Here is a 20,675-nt window from a genome sequence, read left to right as displayed (position 1 = left end):
CTGTACTCTATTATAGTGATATGACATGTATACAGTAATGTATATCCCCCTCCCCTGTACTCCATTATAGTGATATGACGTGTATACAGTAATGTATATCCCCCTCCCCTGTACTCCATTATAGTGATATGACATGTATACAGTAATGTATATCCCAGCTCCCCTGTACCCCATTATAGTGATATGACGTGTATACAGTAATGTATATCCCCCTCCCCTGTACTCCATTATAGTGATATGACGTGTATACAGTAATGTATATCCCCCCTCCCCTGTACTCCATTATAGTGATATGACATGTATACAGTAATGTATATCCCCCCTCCCCTGTACTCCATTATAGTGATGTGACATGTATACAGTAATGTATATCCCCCTCCCCTGTACTCCATTATAGTGATATGACGTGTATACAGTAATGTATATCCCCCCTCCCCTGTACTCCATTATAGTGATATGACATGTATACAGTAATGTATATCCCCCCTCCCCTGTACTCCATTATAGTGATATGACATGTATACAGTAATGATTACTGTATACATGTCATATCACTATAATGGAGTACAGGGGAGGTGGGATATACATTACTGTGTACAGTTTCATATTTTGGACTATTTATTCTAAAGAAAAATGTAATTTAAGAAGCTTTAAGCGGGGTGTGGTTGGGGGCGGACCGGGGGTGGGGTTAGGGGGAAGGACCTGGGCAAGGTTGGGTGGGGCAACTGGTGGAGAGTAAGTTTTGTGACCGGCTTGCAGGTCTAGACTCAAAATTGTAACCCCTGTGTTATGATATATGTTTATAGAGCGCATGTTTATGCTCAGTTTTTATACTACAATTATGTCTTAATATTGTACCATAATGATATTACTTTTATAATATTTGTATGATTCTTTGTTGGTGTGGTACATAAAAAGTTCCAGTAGTTTTTCTGGTAGGGTTTTTGCATCTTTCAGTGTTACCATACAGTACCTGTACATAGCAATACACTATGAGTATGCAGCATCCACTAAATAACATTAACCTGTTCACGCCAACAGTATGGAAATATGCGGCCTCTCGGTTGCTGGGCCTTGACGCTGAGCAGTCGCATTTTTGCGTACCAAAAGCAAACAAACATGTGCCAAGAGCGGGTGCTCTCGGCACATTTACTGACGCCTAATGGAAAGGTCCCGATCACTACTTGCTATTGGAACCTTTCCAACCATGTGACAGCCAATCACAGCGGTCACATGACCTTAAACCCCGCCCTGCCTTCCAGCTTCACAAACCCGTTAAAGGGCCAGGAGGCACCAGTGCTAAGGGGTTCATAAACCATAAAAAAGTGGTCACTGCATTAGTTTCCTATTGTGTATGTTTTGCCAATATGTCTGTGAAGGATCTCATTTATCCAGGCCATGTATAACTAGCAGTTGTTGGTCACATTTAGCTAGACTTGTTATGTAATGTTGAAGACGTCTCACTGCTTACCCAGGCCATTTCTTCAGTTCTAATGAGTGTCAGGAACATACCTCAACTCCGTCACCTAAATCCATTTACCCCAGAAAATGCCAAAGCAGATGTTGACACATTCCATGACCATTAGATTATAGCGACACTAAACTCTGGTTTAAAAAAAAATTCCATTCAAGTATGTATTCTAAACTCCAAAAAGTCCCCTCCGTCGCTCTCAGTCTCCTCCAACTCTCCAAATTCCTTTTCTTTACTGCTGTGATGTGGCTTCCTGTTAGAGGGTGGCTCCATCCATTCTCCATGGTCCCACTCTATGTACATATGTAGCCACCCTCTCTTGCTTGTGTCCAAGATGAACTGTGGACTATGGGACTTGAAGTGTGCATAGAGCAGCGCGAATGGCCACAACTAACGTGCACTGCTCATTCCAAACAAATGAAAGTGTGGAAAAAAGGAAAGATTTGGGAGCTCAAGGACACAGAAAAACATAATAAGGAACAATTTCCTAAATAATAGAGTACAGGGCTATGAAGTAGTGGATGTGTATGGAATATGTTTTTGTGAATAAAGATCTTGTTTAGTGTCACTTTAAGGCGACTCTTGTAGATATAAATACTGGGCTCTGTTCCTGAGAGTCATAAGAGATGAAGAAGCTATTTGAATGAATAGAGAAAGATTTTCATCAATACAGAACAAGTCTGAATGAATGTGACTGCTGCACGTTGTGCCATACAATTGCATGTTTTTATGTTGTGTATATGTCTAGTACCATGGCACTGTACAAATGTGTATAGCTAAATATATAGAAGCATAACAAATACAACAGTGAGAGCTCTTCAGTCTAGAAATGTAAGGGGCCGAAACAAGAGGCAAGGTAACCAGTCAGCTATTGACACAAGATGAAAGTGCGGTTGACTTACTAAAACTGGAGAGTGCATAATCTGGCGCAGCTCTTCATAGAAAACAATCAGTTTCCAGTTTTTTCTTTTTTTTTTTGTTGGAACACATCGTTCATGTATTTTGCAACAAATACTTCAGTGTTCAGTAGAGATATATTCTTCAACCAGTAGATGGCAGTGTTTATAAGTTTGTAGCTGCATCTATGGTTGTACTGTATGTCTTTTCTCTATTATAACCTTCCTGTTTCCTGTTTGCAGAGAAGCAGGAGATAAACACATGTGGACTCTGTCTGTCTATTCTGTAGGGCTATTTACAGAATCTCTAACATTTTTTTTGTCAAAGCCTGATTGAACAAGCTGAAATTAGAAGCTGATTGGCTACCATAAACAGCTGCACCAGATTTTGCACTCTCCAGTTTTAGTAAATCAACCCTAATGTGTTGTGCTGGATCAGTCACCGAAGGAGAATGTATAAGGCTAAATTATCTGAAGAGATCATTTTTAAGGATGTGTTTGTAGGGTTGGAAGTTCAAAATGGTAAAAGGAAGATAAATACAGTTAAAGGGAGAAAAGATTCGGAAGTTTTGCGTGTGCGAGTGTCTAACGGTTACTAGAATAGGGGAGAAGAAAAGATTATTTACAGACTGCATTTGGGTGAAATACCTGAGGGAGATGTTTGAAGGGTTCTAATTAGAATGGACTGATTTACAACCTAAGCTGTACTGAGTGACTGAATTCTGAAATGTAAAAGAAATCCTGATACCTAAACTGGTTGCTGTTTGAAACCCAGGTTCCTCTTTTTTTTTATAGTTGTGTTTTATTAATCTATACCAAAAAATGAATCCAGGTGCAGTAGTGATATAAAAGAGCCATGCCTATAGAAATCTTTTTAATAAAGGTCAGCACACCACAGCTCACTATCATACACACAACTCTCTGAAGAGCAGACATCAGTACACAGGGCAGCCATGATGAGCTGCTTAATGACACACACTTATGCTCAGAACTGACCCACTGATGCTCTGCGGAGGGATAACGTTCAACCCACCATATTTTGCACTTACCCAGAACTCTGTAACTACAATATCTGTAATGCTGCCGAGAACCGTCACAAAATCAAAGACATTCCAAGCGTCGCGAAAATAATTCTAGAACAGACCACAATAAAGCAATTAACAATTAAGATTTTCACATTTCCTGTGTTTGTCTAAAGACTATCCTAGGAATTCAATAAAAGTTCACAATTCAAATTTTCTATACATTCACAGTTTAGTGGGCTAACTGTCCATCAGTATAATCCTTACTGAATTCAGAAACATATGCTGTAATAAAGAATATACCATGGGGTATATTTATAAATGTTTTTATAAAATATTCACTTAGGATTCACTGATATTCCAATTTCATTCAATTGGAAAACTGTGTAAATCCTGGGTGAAAGTTGTGTGTCATGTGAAGACATTTAACTAGGCCTTACAAGTGTAACCGGTGTGCCTGCAGGTTGCAGGTAACTAGAAATGTTTTTCATTAGCCCAGAGTAAACATAACACACATTTCATACAATTTGGAAACAAATTTGCTTTTGGCAATTGTAGTGAGCAATGGGAAAATCCATAGTGCACTAGGTTACAGAACGATTACAAATTTCTTTTAAATTTGACATAATTGTCTTGGGCAACTGATGATTTTGTGTACCAAAGTGTGGTGATCTCCCCTCCTTTGACCTGGTCTGCTATGGCAGTGTCATACTGCGATGGGAAAAGATCAGAGAGGATTCAGGCCTCACTGTTTCCAATTCACTGATCCAGTGCGGAAAGTTAATCACCACCATTTGTTTTTTTTTTTTTGTCAGTATTTAAGGTGCACCTGTGATATGGAAGGATTTACATATTCTTGTCAAGCAGTAAAATAGTTTTAACACAAGCCATACATAACCTATCTAGCTGCTTGTAATGTGAAATATTTCATTCTCAAATATCTCACATGTTACTGACGTTGGATTATCAGTTGCCTTGAAATACCTCTTCTGTGTTTACATTAAAAGATTTGCAGCCTGTCAAGATTCTACTTCCATAGTAATTACTATAAAAATACTTAAGAGTTCAGTGGCCTGTTGTGAATTTTAAATATGAATTTTTATCTAATGGTTGTAAACTGTGTCTACTGTTTTTTTTTTTATAATATGTAAATACTTAATTGTGCATGGCCTGGAAACAGGTTCACTTTCAGATGAAGTTTGGTTAAAGGAGTTGCCATAAAGCAGTCTAAAGACAGAAGGTGACCAGGAAAACCTAAAAATAATTACCGAATGACTGCCTGTTACCTTGAAGACTCTAGTTTTGGATCCAACAGGCCAGTGATTGCCTGCTCTACCAACATAACCAGAAGGAGCAGAACTCAGAAGTAGAGGCACCCAATTTGCAGTCTGTTATTTATACTGTTAGGGGGGAAGTAGCGGGGAATCGCTGGACTCTCAGACCTGAATGCTCTGGGTGACATTTAAGCATTTGACAGCTATTTATTAGGTTTAGCTTGTAGTAGGCAGCATGGGGGTAAATGTACCTAAAGTTACTTTTGGCTTTGCTTCTACTTTAGTGTATGGGTTATTATTATGGAAAATACAATAGGAACAGAATGATACACACTTATTTCTTTCATGTACAGTACATAATGGCTGCACCTGGATGCAGAAAAGTAAGGTGTGGACAATAGAGCTGAGAAATATATATATGTAAATAAAACATTTTGTGCTAAATGTACTGCTATTTGAGGCGGGGATGTGCATATCATACTTGTCCTAGGGACGATTCTAGTGAACTTTTGAAGTGTGACATTTAAAGCCTATTTCAGCTCTAATTAGGCTGCACCACTTTCTCTCTTCTCACAGGAACACAGGTTAGGATGAACATATTGGGACATAAAGTAAAGCTGTACTAAGGGCAGTCTGTAGGCTGCCATTGCTGACCTCTCCACTTGAAAATTAACATGCCTTTAGTATTTGCATGGACAAGTTCTGACTTCAATCTATATATATACCATGTGTGTGTGTGTGTGTATATATATATACACATCTATATATCCAAATCCATATATACATCCAAATAGTTTTGCATATTTTTGTTGGTGGGAGCATCTGCATAGGCATCCTATACCTGAATTAACACCTAGCTGCTAACAAGTCTCTGACAGGAGAACCCCCCAACACCCCCCCCCCAAACTCATTGACAAGGCTTGTGACTATAAAACAGATACACAATTGTAACATCACTGATAGGGGAGAAAGCCATCACAATATCCTCCAGACATCAGAAGGAGGATAAAAGTCATTCCACATCTAGAAACTGCACTGTTTAGGGTCTTAGAGTCATTACTCCAAAGATCAGAGGGAGTATGTTGCTGATCTTCCATAAGATCCAAATATTTAATGCAGATACAAAATGGAATATCCTGGCCTTATAGAGCTATCTAGGGACCAACTAAACGATTATATTTACCCTGCACATGACAGTCAGTTTTTTTTGCACTTGCTGTGATCAGGATGATACTGATGAAATGATGAAATCCTAACTCCAAACCAGCTATCAGAACTGGTTGGTTCATATATCCTAAAGCCACTTCAGAGGCAAGAACGTTTACCACATCCAAAGGTAACTGGCTACGGGGGAAGAGTCCATCTCACATAGCTACCTCTATATACTGTAATAACTAGCATGGAAATGAGCAGTGTAATTCATCTGGGGCTTGTTCCGATTAAGACAGTTACTGGATTGCCCAAGTGCTCCCACCAACAAGGTAAGATGATTCTGCCAAAATTCTATAGATTTTTAGCCATTAGTCATCATTTTCCATGTCATTTTCTTTCTTTTTATGTAAATATTTCTTCTTTACCTATTTGTGCCCTGTTCTGCCTTCTTGAATATTAAATGTAAGACATTAAACTGGCCTTTTATGTACAAAGCAAAGAATCCTTAACTCCCACAGAGACTGTTGTCCCAGCATGCTTTCTGAGGACACCTGATGGGCTGCGAGACCTTGTGCATCTCTGGTCTCCTTCATTCTTGTACCCTGGTCTTGCGACAATATGGATAACAATTGGGAAACAATTACTCTGAGACTTTGTTATGAGCACCTGGTCTCCAGTGTTTGCCTACTGCTCCAGTTTTCTCATTTATAGCACCATTTCTCTCCAGCTCTTGGCAAAATCAAAATGCAAAGACAAGCATGGCTGGTATTACAGCAACTCTATGAGAAACTTGTTGGCTTTTGTTACTGACCTTTCCCTCATGATAGAAGAGGTGTGCAGATGCGATCTGACTTCCATCACCCTCATGCTACCTCTAGGTCAGTGTTTTCACAAGTAAAATACTGAAGACAGCAAGGCAACTTGCATTTTCACAAGAGGTCAGCTATTGTAGCCTTACACTTTTTTTCAGGTTTTACAATGTTTTAGATGTGTGATGTTAATCTCTCTCTCTCAACCAAGCCCTGTTTCCTTATCAGTAAGCTCAGACTCTTTTATGTATGTACATGGTTACACATGCTTGTAAAGTGCTGAGGCTCTGAAGTTTATTATAATTTACAATGATGTTTGGAGATGTTGTCATTTGTACTGTTAGTCCAACCTATATTTGCTGCATTGCCTTAAGCCGACCATAGGTGGTTTGAATCCCGGCCTGTTCAGCAGGGTCTGACTGAGATTCGAACCCCCTACGGGTAGAACGATGGAACCCAATTTGATTGTTGTATATCTTCGGTGCAACCAGCCTGTAGGATTTTTCATGCAATTATTGACAGCGGCTATAGCAGCTAGCAATAATCACTGTGTTCTCATGGCAGGGACGGGAGAACACAATAGTTTCATGGTGTTGATGGGGGAATTGAGTGATTTTCTATGCATCATCTGTGTCTGCTTGGTGTCATACAAACATACAATAGCATGGTGTCATACAAACCATGATACTTGTTCTACAGTATTTGTTATTGTTAAGGTCTAGTAGAATGTATATGTCCCCTACCCTATTTGTTCACAGATTAAGTTTTATTAATGCAGTACCAATGTGCCTTAAACAGAACAGTTCTTACTAGGATAAAAACAAGGTTTGAAACTCACACTTACAAAACACACCAACACTATTGTAATTGACAAAGAAAATAAACAATGGCAGTGCCTACCTGTTGTGCCCCCTTCCCTACCGCAGTACACAGTCTGCTGCACACTGACAGGTGCACTAACTACACAAAATAAGAATGATTGATAGCAAAACTTACCAAAGCCCCAAAAGCCATGATTTTCAGTACACACTCCAAAGAGAAGAGGGAGGTGAAGACAATGTTGAATGTTTTTAGCACATGTTCATATGTATTAGAATACCCATGAAACTATAAGAAAGACAGGAAATAGTCAATATGTGTCCTAATTTGAAATAGGTTCAGTAACTACCTACTAATGTAAAATCTCTCAGAATGTCTCCATACCAGTGAGATGTTTTTTATTTATGTGATTTTGCTGTTCTACGTTAGGTGGTGTGGTTTTAGGCTGGAACAGGGGTTTCCAAATTGTATAAACAAAGGGCCAGTTTACTGTCCTTTAGACTTTGGGGGGCCGGAATGGAGCCAGTGGGAGTAGGCAATATCTCAGGCTTGGTGGACAGTGGGAGTAAAAAAACAATTACATACAGTAGCACCTGTGGTCAGTAGGAGGAGGAATAGTGCCCTATTGTTGGTATCACTAGGATGAGTAATACCCAATCATTTATATCAGTAGGAGGGGAATAGTGCACCATTGTTGGTGTCAGTGGAATCAATGGTGCCCCAAGGGCCGGATAAAAACAAACAAAGGGCTACATCTGACCTGCAGACTGCGGTTTTGAGACCACCGGGCTAGAAGAAGGCTAAAATGATTTTTTACTTTATCTTTTTATCTACTCATAGCATATACTGGGCAAATCTCAGATTAAGATTCAGATTAACTGCTGCTGTGCACAGTTTCCCATGTTTTTATCCTTTCCAGTCTTGGCTACATATATCTTGGCTACATATATAAGGGTGCACATGTGGCCTGCATGGCGATATAGAGAATAATGGGCATCCAAGGAGCAAGTGCTGAGTTTGGTCTATGTTCTCCATCGCTTCAGTAATGGCATTGCATGCTTTAGTGATGCAATTGAAAAGATGATAAACATTGTTGGATTGATTTGCTCTGAAGTTTCAGTTATTTATTTTTACCAGAGCCATTGTCATTTCCCTTTGAAAAGAGATTAAACCAGTGAAAGTGCATCTGAAATGTATGTACAGCTTGTCATTCATTTCAAATGGCTTCCCATCCATGGCAATTTTTTAAATTAAAAATGGACATGGTGTGCGCTTTAATTCTGCGCATTTTTCATGAAACCAACTAAAACCTTCAAACAAAAAAAATCAGTAAACAGATGTGTTGTACTGTTAGATTCTAAAAATATTACAGTGTGTTTGAGGGGCTTCAAAAATATATTTCAAATGGGATTTAGAAACAACCATGTATACAGGTTGTAAAAAATATAGTTGGCAAGATTCTCACAGGGGATCAATAGTAACTAGAAAAGCTACAATTTCTGGGGAAATTGTGTGAAGTGTTCTTGCCTCCACCAGTAGTCTACAACTGGAGTGGGCGGAGTAACTGGGTGGAGTGGCTTGAGTAACTGTTGTGTGGTTGGAGTGGCTGGAGTAACTGTGAAAAGGTCAATGGGCGGCGTGAGTTGCAAACAAATGGTCATATTGTGAAAACTATCAGGACTATGGCTTAGCTGTGGACATTTTTAGTGGCAGCAGGGATAGCTGAACGTTTATACGATTTGTGTAGGTGAAAATTAGGGAGTGATGGCAGTTTAGAAATCATGTCCTGATTTTTCAGCTCACACTCTAGCTTTTGTCAGCTCCCACTCTAGTTTTGAAAATTCCGCCATTCATTCCTATGGGACCAATTTCACCACAAAAACGGCGATATTTCGTGAACCATTCGACGAAATGTTCCACAAAGTAATAGCACACCAATCGGGAACAATCCGCACGTTTCGGTATATTACTGTCTATGTAGTGTAAAAACTGTAGGAGGAGTTAGGGTGGTAAATTTGGCTATAATAATAAGAATATATATGTGAGATAACAGGAAGATAACAAGGAAGCCATGCAAGAACACTTAAATAAAGTATGTATACAGGATTGCTGAAGACCCTGTGTTTAGTCCCACCATTCAGCTTTTTAACCTCCCTAAGCGGTCTGATTATGTCCATATTTCTGTGCTCAAAGCGGTACATTTTTTTGCATGGAAATATGTAGAGTCTATTAAACATTCCGGGTATGTTCAAATTTGAAACACGAAATCATAAATTATAATTTAATAAATAATCATAAAAAATAATAATATAATAATAAGAAATTTAATTCAATAATATAATCAAACCAAAAACACTGAAATCTGAAATAGAGCGCCAAGTTCGCACATCACTGAGCAAAGTCGCAGAATCGTTTTCAGTGCCTGATGTCGAATTTCCGCCACGAATCATTATCACTCAATTCTGCAAGTGGTTCTGATTTACTATCGCTGTTCTCTAGCCGGTCTAAAACCACTTTTGACCTAAAGGGACGCTTTTTGGACGCCATGGACGTTTCTCAGTTTCCAGGCAGAAAGAACAGTAAAAATGCAGGCAGGGCGCAGGACAAAGCACTCGGGACAAAATGTATGTGAAATGGTTTGATACAGTAATGTTATACTATGTGATTTTAGTGTATTTAGTGGATGTCACTTTTTGACATTTTTAAATTTCCCGCCGTTCCATCCCCGTATGTCACAATGTCACAGGGAACGGAACCCGGAAGACAGATGGCGGCATCGGCCGGAGGACATTGCCGGGGATGCTGCAGGGGGGACATTGTGGGAGCGCAGGACAAGGTAGGTGAAGAAGAGATCCCGGAGCAACGCTGCAGGGTATTCCCGAGTGTAGCTAGAGGTTACCGCTTGTGGTGCTGAAACTTTACTTTATTTACTTTATTTACCGAGCTACACTCAGGAATACCTCCAGAGAGGTTAAGAACACATACAGAGCCTCTCTGAAGTTGCTGGTAAGCATGGAGCTCATAATTTTTTTTCCATGCTACAAGCTTCACCACCAGAAAAACTCAAATGCCTGTAAACGACTGTAAAGGAAGATGTGTACATGGACACATAGGAAAACATTAGGGAGAGTTCAGGGGCTGCTGAAAAAAAAGCTGAACAGATCCTAAACGTGAGTTTAACAGCTGCAGTGTATATGAGCCCTAAAAGTTAGCTTAGAAGAAGCTGGTGGCTTTAAGCAATCATGAGAGATTTTAAGTTGTGTGACATACAAAACAGAAAACCAGCAAAAATCTCCTTTAAAGTTGAGGCTACTGCAATGCAGTTTTGGGGTACAGCTAGAACCAGTCCAACCTCTATAACTATGGTAGCCATGCCACCAAATTTAGTTAGCACAGCCTAATAAATGTTGAATTGCCTTTTCTTACCTTCATCATTAACACAATGGTATTTAGGGCAATCAGTGCCATAATTGTGTACTCAAAAGGTGGCGATACAACAAACTGCCACATTCGATACTGAAAACTTTGCTTGTTTTGCGGCATATGGCGAGTAAGGGGCTTGGCACTTATAGCAAAATCGATGCAGGCTCTCTGTAACACAGGAAAAAAAGAAACCGGGAAAAAGAAACAATTAATAGAACACAGAAAAAAAATATAAGAAAAGTTATCATATTGAAGAACTAGAATATGAACTATTTGCATTTGACCATTTATAACACCCCAATTAAATTTTAGAACTATCTTACCTGCCAATAACCACCTCACTACTGCCAAATTGTAAAAAAAAAGAGAGGTGGACATTCATTTCTGGAGTGCTACGTAAAAACAGACAACAGCACCACAGATTAATAATATGATGATATCCAGGGGGCATCATCCCAGAGCATATATCCAACAGCACCACAGATTATTAATATGATGATATCCAGGGGGCATCATCCCAGAGCATATATCCAACAGCACCACAGATTATTAATATAATGATATCCAGGGGGCATCATCCCAGAGCATATATCCAACAGAACCACAGATTATTAATATGATGATATCCAGGGGGCATCATCCCAGAGCATATATCCAACAGCACCACAGATTATTAATATGAGGATATCCAGGGGGCATCATCCCAGAGCATATATCCAACAGCACCAATGATTAATAATATGATGATATCCAGGGGGCATCATCCCAGAGCATATATCCAACAGCGCCACAGATTATTAATATGATGATATCCAGGGGGCATCATCCCAGAGCATATATCCAACAGCACCACAGATTATTAATATGATGATATCCAGGGGGCATCATCCCAGAGCATATATCCAACAGCACCACAGATTATTAATATGATAATATCCAGGGGGCATCATCCCAGAGCATATATCCAACAGAACCACAGATTATTAATATAATGATATCCAGGGGGCATCATCCCAGAGCATATATCCAACAGAACCACAGATTATTAATATGAGGATATCCAGGGGGCATCATCCCAGAGCATATATCCAACAGCACCACAGATTATTAATATGATGATATCCAGGGGGCATCATCCCAGAGAATATATCCAACAGCACCACAGATTATTAATATGATGATATCCAGGGGGCATCATCCCAGAGAATATATCCAACAGCACCACAGATTATTAATATGATGATATCCAGGGGGCATCATCCCAGAGCATATATCCAACAGCACCACAGATTATTAATATGATGATATCCAGGGGGCATCATCCCAGAGCATATATCCAACAGAACCACAGATTATTAATATGATGATATCCAGGGGGCATCATCCCAGAGAATATATCCAACAGCACCACAGATTATTAATATGATGATATCCAGGGGGCATCATCCCAGAGAATATATCCAACAGCACCACAGATTATTAATATGATGATATCCAGGGGGCATCATCCCACAGCATATATCTAACAGCTCCACAGATTATTAATATGGGACTTTACATATGCCACCTGGTATCTCATCTACACACAGATTCATAAACTCGTTTAAAACCATATTATATTTTATTAAAGATGAAATTGTTTATCTTATAAAATTTGTAAAGGCAAATACATTCACCATATATCAGAAAAAAACAACAAAGCAACAATGGTTCAAGTGGCTGTGACGATATGTGTTCTAACATAAGGCAGTAATAACTCTCTTTGTTCTATGTGTTTTGCAGACTAGGCCACTTCTTTACGAACTTGGATGCTAATCTATCAGGTTTGACCATTTATTAATCCAGAAAATTCCCTGAAACGGGAAATAATGAACATTGCTGCCGTAAGCATAAGAACCGTATCAACAAGAAGCAAAAACATATCGTCAGTTTAGAGCATACATTTTTTCTGAAGCCGACCGTATGGGTAACCCTCAACCTCTGCGCTAGAACTAAGTAAGGGGAAAAAGGAAACTGTCTATTCAGTTCCTTTCCTGAATTAGATTATTTTGATTATTGGATCTTTATTATTAGAATTTGTTTTTTTTAGGTGTAGTTTGATTATATTTTGTAATTTTTTTATTTATTTTGATTCACTTTGTTTTTCTCATATAAGAACACATGTTTTCATAACCACTTAAAGCATTGTTGCCTTGTTATTTTTATATGATATATTAGAAATGTCTTTTCTTTCACAAATTTTATGAGATAAACAATTTTGTCTTTAAGAAAATATAATATGGTTTTAATTGAGGTTATGAATCTGTGTGTATAAATCAGATATATTGTATGATAAGTAAAATCACATATTATTACTCTGTGGTGCTGTTCTATATATGCTCTGAGATGATGCCCCATGGATACCATCAATATACTATATGTTAGTTCTTCCATCGAAACATATTGAATGAAGATATACCGTAACTGCAGAAATAAGGCATGGACGGCCAGCATGACCATTAAATGTTTGTGATGAAGCTATCATTAGGTAACTTGCATCACAGACAAAACTTCAGACAGTGGCTCTGTGTCCTGCGATTGCTGTCATAGCCAATCACAGTGATCACAAATATTAACACAGCTTGTGTTTACATCCATGAGCTCCCGCCTCCTATCCTCCCAATCCTTTTCATTCTTCTGGCGCTTTTCCTGCCTGGTTCTTTGAATAAAATTGCTCCCACTGGCCACCAGCAAAAGTGAGGTCAGCAAGGTTGGTGGGTGAGGCAATGAATACCAATAAGCACAGCAAAGGGACACACGGGGGGACATATTGGTCTTAAAGGGGCACACTGACCATGAATGTCAATGAGCACTGAACATTGATCACCAACATTAAAGGGGGCACACAACACTTACTATCAACCTTTAAAGGGGCATATTGTAACTGTAATATCACCCTTTAGTTTGAAAAGCACTGTAAACTGTGGGTGCTATGTAAATCCTGCTTAATATTAAAGGGGTAAACCAGCTCCTTTATGTGTATTTCAGCTGTTTGTCTAAAGTTTTTTTTTTAGTCGTAGCATGAAGTGTTAATCGTCAAATAAAAGTGATCAAGGGTTTGAGGATAATTTTATGTTATTTTAAATGGTTTATTTTCTTATTTTTTATGAGATCATTATCTTACAAATAAATAGTAATGCAGAGATTTTTTTAAAGGGAGAGCACAGCGGAAATTGTTTTCTTTCAGACTATCTCTCTGGCCCACACTGTACAGGCAGGAAGAAGGGGGAGAGGTGGAACCACTCCTCTGGTTCATTTGGATGGGTATGTAATCAGAGCCTGAACTATTGTGCTTCAAAAACAAAACACTTTTTTTAAATAAAGCAAAGCATCTAAGATAAGGATTATTTTTTGCTCTGCACATAATATATAAAGAACCATATGCAAAACCGCTATATTTTTACATTACCTCATTTTTCTCCAGGCTGTACTCCTCCATCATTTTGTCCCCCTGTTCCTGGAAAGTGATGATGATCAAAGCTACGAAAATGTTGACAAAGAAAAAAGGAAAAACTACAAAATAAACTACATAAAAGATGGACATCTCCATGCGGAATCCTGGCCTGGGTCCTTGATCTTCATAGGTGGCATCAACAGAGTGTCTGAGTACACTGCAAGAGGAGAAAGAAGAGCAGGCATGTGAGGTGCTACCTGTACACAGAGGTATGGGTTCATTTCTGTTCTAAGTATATAATAAGGTGAGACAAAGGCGAATCGCAGTCAAGGAAGAATTCAATTGTTTCATCATTTGAGTCGGCCTAAATATGTTATGGTTTCTGTGGGTAATTACACAGCTCTTTGCACAATCTTCTAAATAAAGCTGGCCAAACACCAATTAGTCCTTTACTGAATGTATATATCCATTCAGTCATATCCCATTCTTGGCCAGCTCTCTGGGCACCATGTCCAATACACTTGATAGTCTTTTCCGTAGATTTTTCTTGGCAAATTTTTTATATGTAGATTGCAAGGTCTTTTTTCATCCTTCCCCAAATTGCTTGCACTTGGGACTGGCATGAACAATGTGACAAGTAGAAGCCATTTAACCTATCAGCATGTCTTTGGAGTGTGGGAGGAAACTGGTGTACCCCCACAGAATCACAGGAAGAACATGTAAACTTCATGCAGGTAGTATCCTGGCCGAGATCTGAATCAAGGACCTCATTGCTACAAGGGATAAGTGCTAACCACAAAGTTACTGCTCTGCATGGATCTTGCTTAATTTATATCTGATCAGTCAGGCCCTCTTCCATACTTTTTGTATAATTTTGCTAACCTAACAGGTCAAATAAAAGAAAACTTGTAACTTCTGTGCACCCAGCTTAACCCCCCCCCCCCCCCCAAGTCTCAAAAATTACTCTGGAGGGACATTGTAGAGGGAATTTCCTAAAGCGGTAATTTTTGCCTTAGTTCGATAGTAATTGTTACTTTCAGTATTTGGTGGCAATAAGACAAAAAAAGAGAGAAAAAAAATTCCATTGTACTGGGAAATTGTACATTAAACTAACATTAAAGCTGAACTCTGGGCAAATTTTTCTCCCATGCACTGGGCCTGTGCCCGCACTTCATGGGTTAATTGCTTGTTTTTGTCTAAGGGATTGGAGAGCTGAGATATACTTACCGGTACTTAATCCTCCGATCCTCCTAGCGCAAGATCGGTCCCTGCAGCTCCTGCCCACCCCTGGTCTAGCGGTCTTGTGTGGTGGACTGTTCCTGATGTCATCATGCCCATAGACCAACTCTGGATGTGAAGACGTCAGGTACAGTTCACTGCTGGAAGTGGGGGAGCGCAGTTTTCTGGACGATCGAAGGATGGGGTGAGTGTAGGCTCTGTGTTCAAATGAGCATTTAACCCATGCAATGCGGGCACAGCCCCATTGGGAAAAGAATTGCTCAGAGTAGAGCTTTAAGAAATAATACATTCATTACGAAAAAAACATAAGCCACAACCACTGTATTACTTTGCTATGCAGTGGTGATATTTTGCCAGTGGCAGGAATGTTCCTGTTAGTCATCTCATATTACTATGTTGCCACACTAAGGGAATTTATTACGATAAGTACCAGAGGAATCAAGAACCTATTCAAAGCAATCAACAGCTGTGATATATTTACTAAACTCCAGGCAATTATAACACAATTACCGAAATTTATGTGTTAATCAAAAATGTTATATCTATTTTTTTAATGTTGTTAATGTAAGTGTCTAATTTTGTCTTTAAATTAGCTTCCCATAGGAGGAGAGTACAGATCTTATTAGTACAGTGATGCTCTTTTGCTGCCACTTAGCAGGCAGGGGACAGGCTGATAAACAAGCATTACAACCAGGGGCAGACTGACCATTTGGAAACTCAGGCACTGTCCGAAGGCCCGGGGTCAGTAGGGGGCCCCATGAGATGCCCCTGGTACCTTTTTCATAGGCTTTTTTGAGTTTGGGCAAGGACACAGGGGCCCCATGATCCTCTATTGCCCGGGTGCCCCATGAGTTGTCAGTCCGTCCCTGATTACAACTTAACTACAATGGAGAAAACGGAGATCACCAACTTGGCTATACAGTATGGCAGGTCTGTCTGTGTTGAAGGATTGACTGTACTTGAAGTGTAAGTAATCCCAAAGTTTAAAAAAAAATAAGATATGGTTGCTTCCTTCCTTTGTGTTAAAACTATTTTTGAAGTGTGCTCCTGATCTGAACTACTGGCTGATATGCAGACACACAACACACCTGCATGCTCAGGTGATGGCATTTCAAAGCATGATGGACAGTGGAGTCCCATGCTGCCGCAAAAGGCCATGTACACCCAACCGGTGTGCAGGTTTCAAGACAGCCAATGGCGCAAAGGTTAATGATTTCAACCATGTATTTAGCTGTTTCCTTTGAATTCTTCTTTAATTGATTTGACATATATTTCTTGATTTGTGGCTCCTGCACCACAGTGTTGACTACAAGAAGGTGTTCTATCTATCGCCTTTAGATTTTTCACCAACTTTGTAGTGTCTACCTTATTATTATTATTATTATACAGTATTTATAAAGCGCCAATAGTTCGCTCAGCGCTGTACATTACAAAGGGGGACAGAACATGTGACAGAACAATACCAATACAATGCAAAACATGAGGGGATCGAGGGCCCTGCTCTTTCAAGCTTACAATCTATTACATCTTATTAGATGTCATTTGAATGGATTGTTTAAGTGTGCCCTTTTTTTGCTTTCTGTTTTGCAATTTTCTTTATACATCACTTTCTCTGCACCTGACACAGTTGTAGAAAAAGAAGACAAGTGTTCTTACTCTGGCCATCCCTCTCCTGTAGACACAGTGAAAAGGGTGAGCAGCGCCCACAACACATTGTCATAGTGGAATGCCCATTTCTTCCACTCCCGCCTTTGCGCCTTCACTTCGTTCTTCTCATACACCAGGTACTCTCCCCTAGGGAGAAACATACAGAGACAATTATACAGGGGAGGTAGGATTACACAGCATTATACTGTTCAATAAAAGATAAAAGGCAGCTGTAGGGCTCATTTACACCACATCCTTATGTTCCATGTGCAGTTCCGCATGCATGCTTACCTGCGTTTGTTATGTTTTTGCGACATGTTTGTAGCGAGTTTTTGTTGTATTTGTAATGCGTTTTAGTTTTTTTTTACTATGTTGCATTTATTTGCGTTTGCGGTGCGTTCATGAAGTTTTGCGTGTCTGAAAATGCAGGATGCTGTACTTTTTAAATGCACATGAAAACATTGCAATGCTGTTAAGTAGGCTCACTGAAATTCAGTAATTTTTCTTGCATATGTGTTAAAAACGTGTTCAGCTGCATTTGGTATAAACGAGCCTTTAGATCAGTCTTATTTGGAAACTGCTCATTATGATTATCGTGCAAGACCCAATCACCAGAGATCTTTAAAATAAAACTGGCAAGTAATAACTTTGGAACTGGAAGAATATGCCCAATTGTAGATTGGGCTTCAAAAGTTTGATGGTAAGGTAAGTGAGCCAGGAAGACTATGGAAAAAAAAGATAATGAAGGTATCTATTAGGAGATCTTACACATGCTTCCAGGGCTTAAAGGATAAGTTCACCTTTCGTAACATGTTACATGTTACACCCATATTCAGAGTGTAACATGTTATGATCAGACCCCGATTTGACAGCTGACAGGGGATCTTCTCCCCCCTCGCTAGCTGTGAAATTAAAAAAAAAAACGTGCCCGCATCACTCAATCACAGTCCTCTGTGTATGAGAGACTACAAGTCCCAACAGCCTTAGCGGCCATCGGCGCTGTGGAGTGCCATAGTAGTTCATTCATTCTTCCTGACAATATATCTGCTTGTTCATACATCCTGTACGGGCAAGCAGATATACTGACAGATCTGCAGTGCTTTACAGCACGGGTGTCAAGCTAGCGGCCCTCCAGCTGTTGACAAGCTACAAGTCCCATGAGCAAGGGTGGACTGACAACTCATGGGGCCCCCGGGCAATAGCAAATCATGGGGCCCCTGTGTCCTCACCAACACTCAAACCACACCCAAAAAAGCCTGTGAAAGGTATCAAAAGCATCTCATGGGGCCTCCTACTGACCCCGGGCCCTCGGGCAGTGCCCGAGTCCTCAAATAGTCAGTCCGCCCATGAGGCATTTTAAGATTTACAGTTACAAGCATGACTCCCAAAGGCAGAGGCATGATGGGACTTGTAGTTTTGCAACAGCTGGAGGGCCGCCAGTTTGACATCCCTGCTTTACAGGCTCCTGCAGACAAAAATAATAAATGCTCATTTTTTTACCTGCAAAAAAGTGTGCATTTATAATTTTTTGCTAAAAGGTGAACTTTTCCTTTAATACAAAACCCAAAACAAAGAGGATCAGAGTCAGGCTGAGTTACAAGGAATCCGCACACAGTCTCAAAGCCCAAATATAAAGTACAGCAAAATGGCTCCTCACCTGCAGTCTCTCTGAAATTCCTTTGATTCATCTGTGCAGTAGAAAAACTTGCCCTTGAAAAGCTGGACAGCAACCACAGCGAAGATGAACATGAAGAGCATGTAAACTATAAGGATGTTGAGAACGTTCTTCAGAGAGTTTACCACACAGTCAAACACAGCCTGAAAGATAAGAGACTGCCTTGTTACCGACACAGAAGGCTGCAACCATAATGAAGTGTAAAGTAGCTGTTGTTCTCTTCCCCAACATCTCACCCTACAATTCTTTCTACTATTGTCTTTCTTTCTAACCTCTTGTCTTCACACCTGTTATTTCCCTGTATCATTTCTTCTCTACCAACCAAATAGAGCATTTACCTGCACACAGATATGACTAACTTCAACCATAGCACATACGCTGGCTATAAATATGTAAACAATGACCATCACAGTACCCAACGCTTTCCCTACCCTTACCCCTATCATCACACTACTTCACCATTAAAAAGTTGATGAGAGTCAGGACGAGATAACATTCACTAACATCACTTTATCCATTTTCCTCTTGGTATCCACCATTTTACTTTCTATGATGGATGTACTGTTCTACATGATTTCGTCTTGCACAACTGTTTATAATTTGTCCCGTCTGCGAAACGGAAAGCAACATGTCATGTCTATGTTTTGACTGTGATCTATGGCTGTACATGCTCTAAATGCTTTTGTCTACTCTTAAAACAATAAAGTATTTTTGGAAGTAAAGTGGCTGTTGTACTGCATTTGGATGATTAATTATAAATCAGCTACAGAAGCCTGACACTTCACCATATTTTTCTGGTATGGGGGGGGGGGGGGTCTTGCCCATTTTCTCTGCTGTTTTTTCTAATAGTTTAATATTGATTAAAATGGATACCATCTATTGGTAGGTCGGTCACTGTGAGGTTGATTTACTAAAGGCAAATAGACTGTGCACTTTCCAGGCACAGTTGCACTCATTTTCCCGAAAGCTTAATAAATGTGGTAAAGCTCTGCTGGTTTCCACCATCCAATTATGTGCAAGGAAAAATGCTTTTCTTTTCTTTTCTTGCACCTGATTAAATATTCTTTACAAAGTGAAGTTTTACCACATTTACTAAGGAAAATGAGTGCAGCTGCACTTGCAAACTGCACAGTCTGTTTGCCTTTAGTAAATCCACCCCTGTGTTCCCTCACCTTTCACCCTTTTCTTATCGTTCTTTGTATTCTTTTATCTAATGTTGTAGAATAGCCCCCAGGGTGTTCAAGAGGGAAGGTTTTCCCCCCCCCCCCACACTCGAGTCATAAGGCCTTATTGTATATACAGGAGTTAGACAAAAAATGGAAACACTACATGATTTGCAGGTGTAAAAGTGACGACATGTTTCGCGTTGAAAGCGGAAAAGATGTGACTTTCTTTTGCTTCTGCTGTGTGATGAGACACCTAGCTAACAGGTGGGAAGCCTCACTTTCGTTATTCACTGTGTGCACTACTAGTAATACGGTCATGTCAGAGCTTACTGAGCTTCAAAGAGAGAAAATTGTTGGTGCCGCTTAGCTGGTGCCTCTGAGACTGAAGTTGCCAATTTATTTGCCAGGTCGCGAGGTACAGTATCAAAGGTTATGACAACATGTACAGTTTCCAGGAAAGCTTCGTTTGGTAAGCATAAGTGCGGTTGACATGCTCAAATGACCAAAAGAGACAAAAGGACATTGTGACCCAGAATAAGAAAACAACTGCTGCAAATGTGACTGCAGAGCTCAATCTCAGTCCTGTGAAGACTTCCGCTTTCAATGTGAAACATGTTGTCACATTCACACCTGCAAATCATGTAGTTTT

The 20,675-nt window shown here is 39.7% G+C and overlaps 1 protein-coding gene across 3 annotated transcripts in view; it reads right to left on the bottom strand.

Annotated features, from left to right (window-relative positions):
* The window catches only part of CACNA1A (calcium voltage-gated channel subunit alpha1 A), a 289,262-nt gene that overhangs the window by 114,046 nt on the left and 154,541 nt on the right, over positions 1–20,675 (bottom strand). For all 3 annotated transcript variants that reach the window (XM_089652658.1, XM_089652659.1, XM_089652660.1), the window contains exons 25-30: positions 18,843–19,003; positions 17,195–17,332; positions 14,315–14,516; positions 10,870–11,034; positions 7,621–7,731; positions 3,417–3,500 (exon numbers count right to left, since the gene is read on the bottom strand). In XM_089652658.1, the coding sequence (XP_089508784.1) occupies positions 3,417–3,500; positions 7,621–7,731; positions 10,870–11,034; positions 14,315–14,516; positions 17,195–17,332; positions 18,843–19,003 (861 nt within the window). The remainder of the gene's footprint in view (positions 1–3,416; positions 3,501–7,620; positions 7,732–10,869; positions 11,035–14,314; positions 14,517–17,194; positions 17,333–18,842; positions 19,004–20,675) is intronic.

This window comes from Staurois parvus, unplaced genomic scaffold, assembly GCF_062004578.1.
Source record: "Staurois parvus isolate SC_StPar_1 unplaced genomic scaffold, SC_StPar_1.0 ptg000689l, whole genome shotgun sequence".
Classification (NCBI taxonomy): Eukaryota; Metazoa; Chordata; class Amphibia; order Anura; family Ranidae; genus Staurois; species Staurois parvus.
This window is presented reverse-complemented; position numbering and strand designations above follow the sequence as displayed.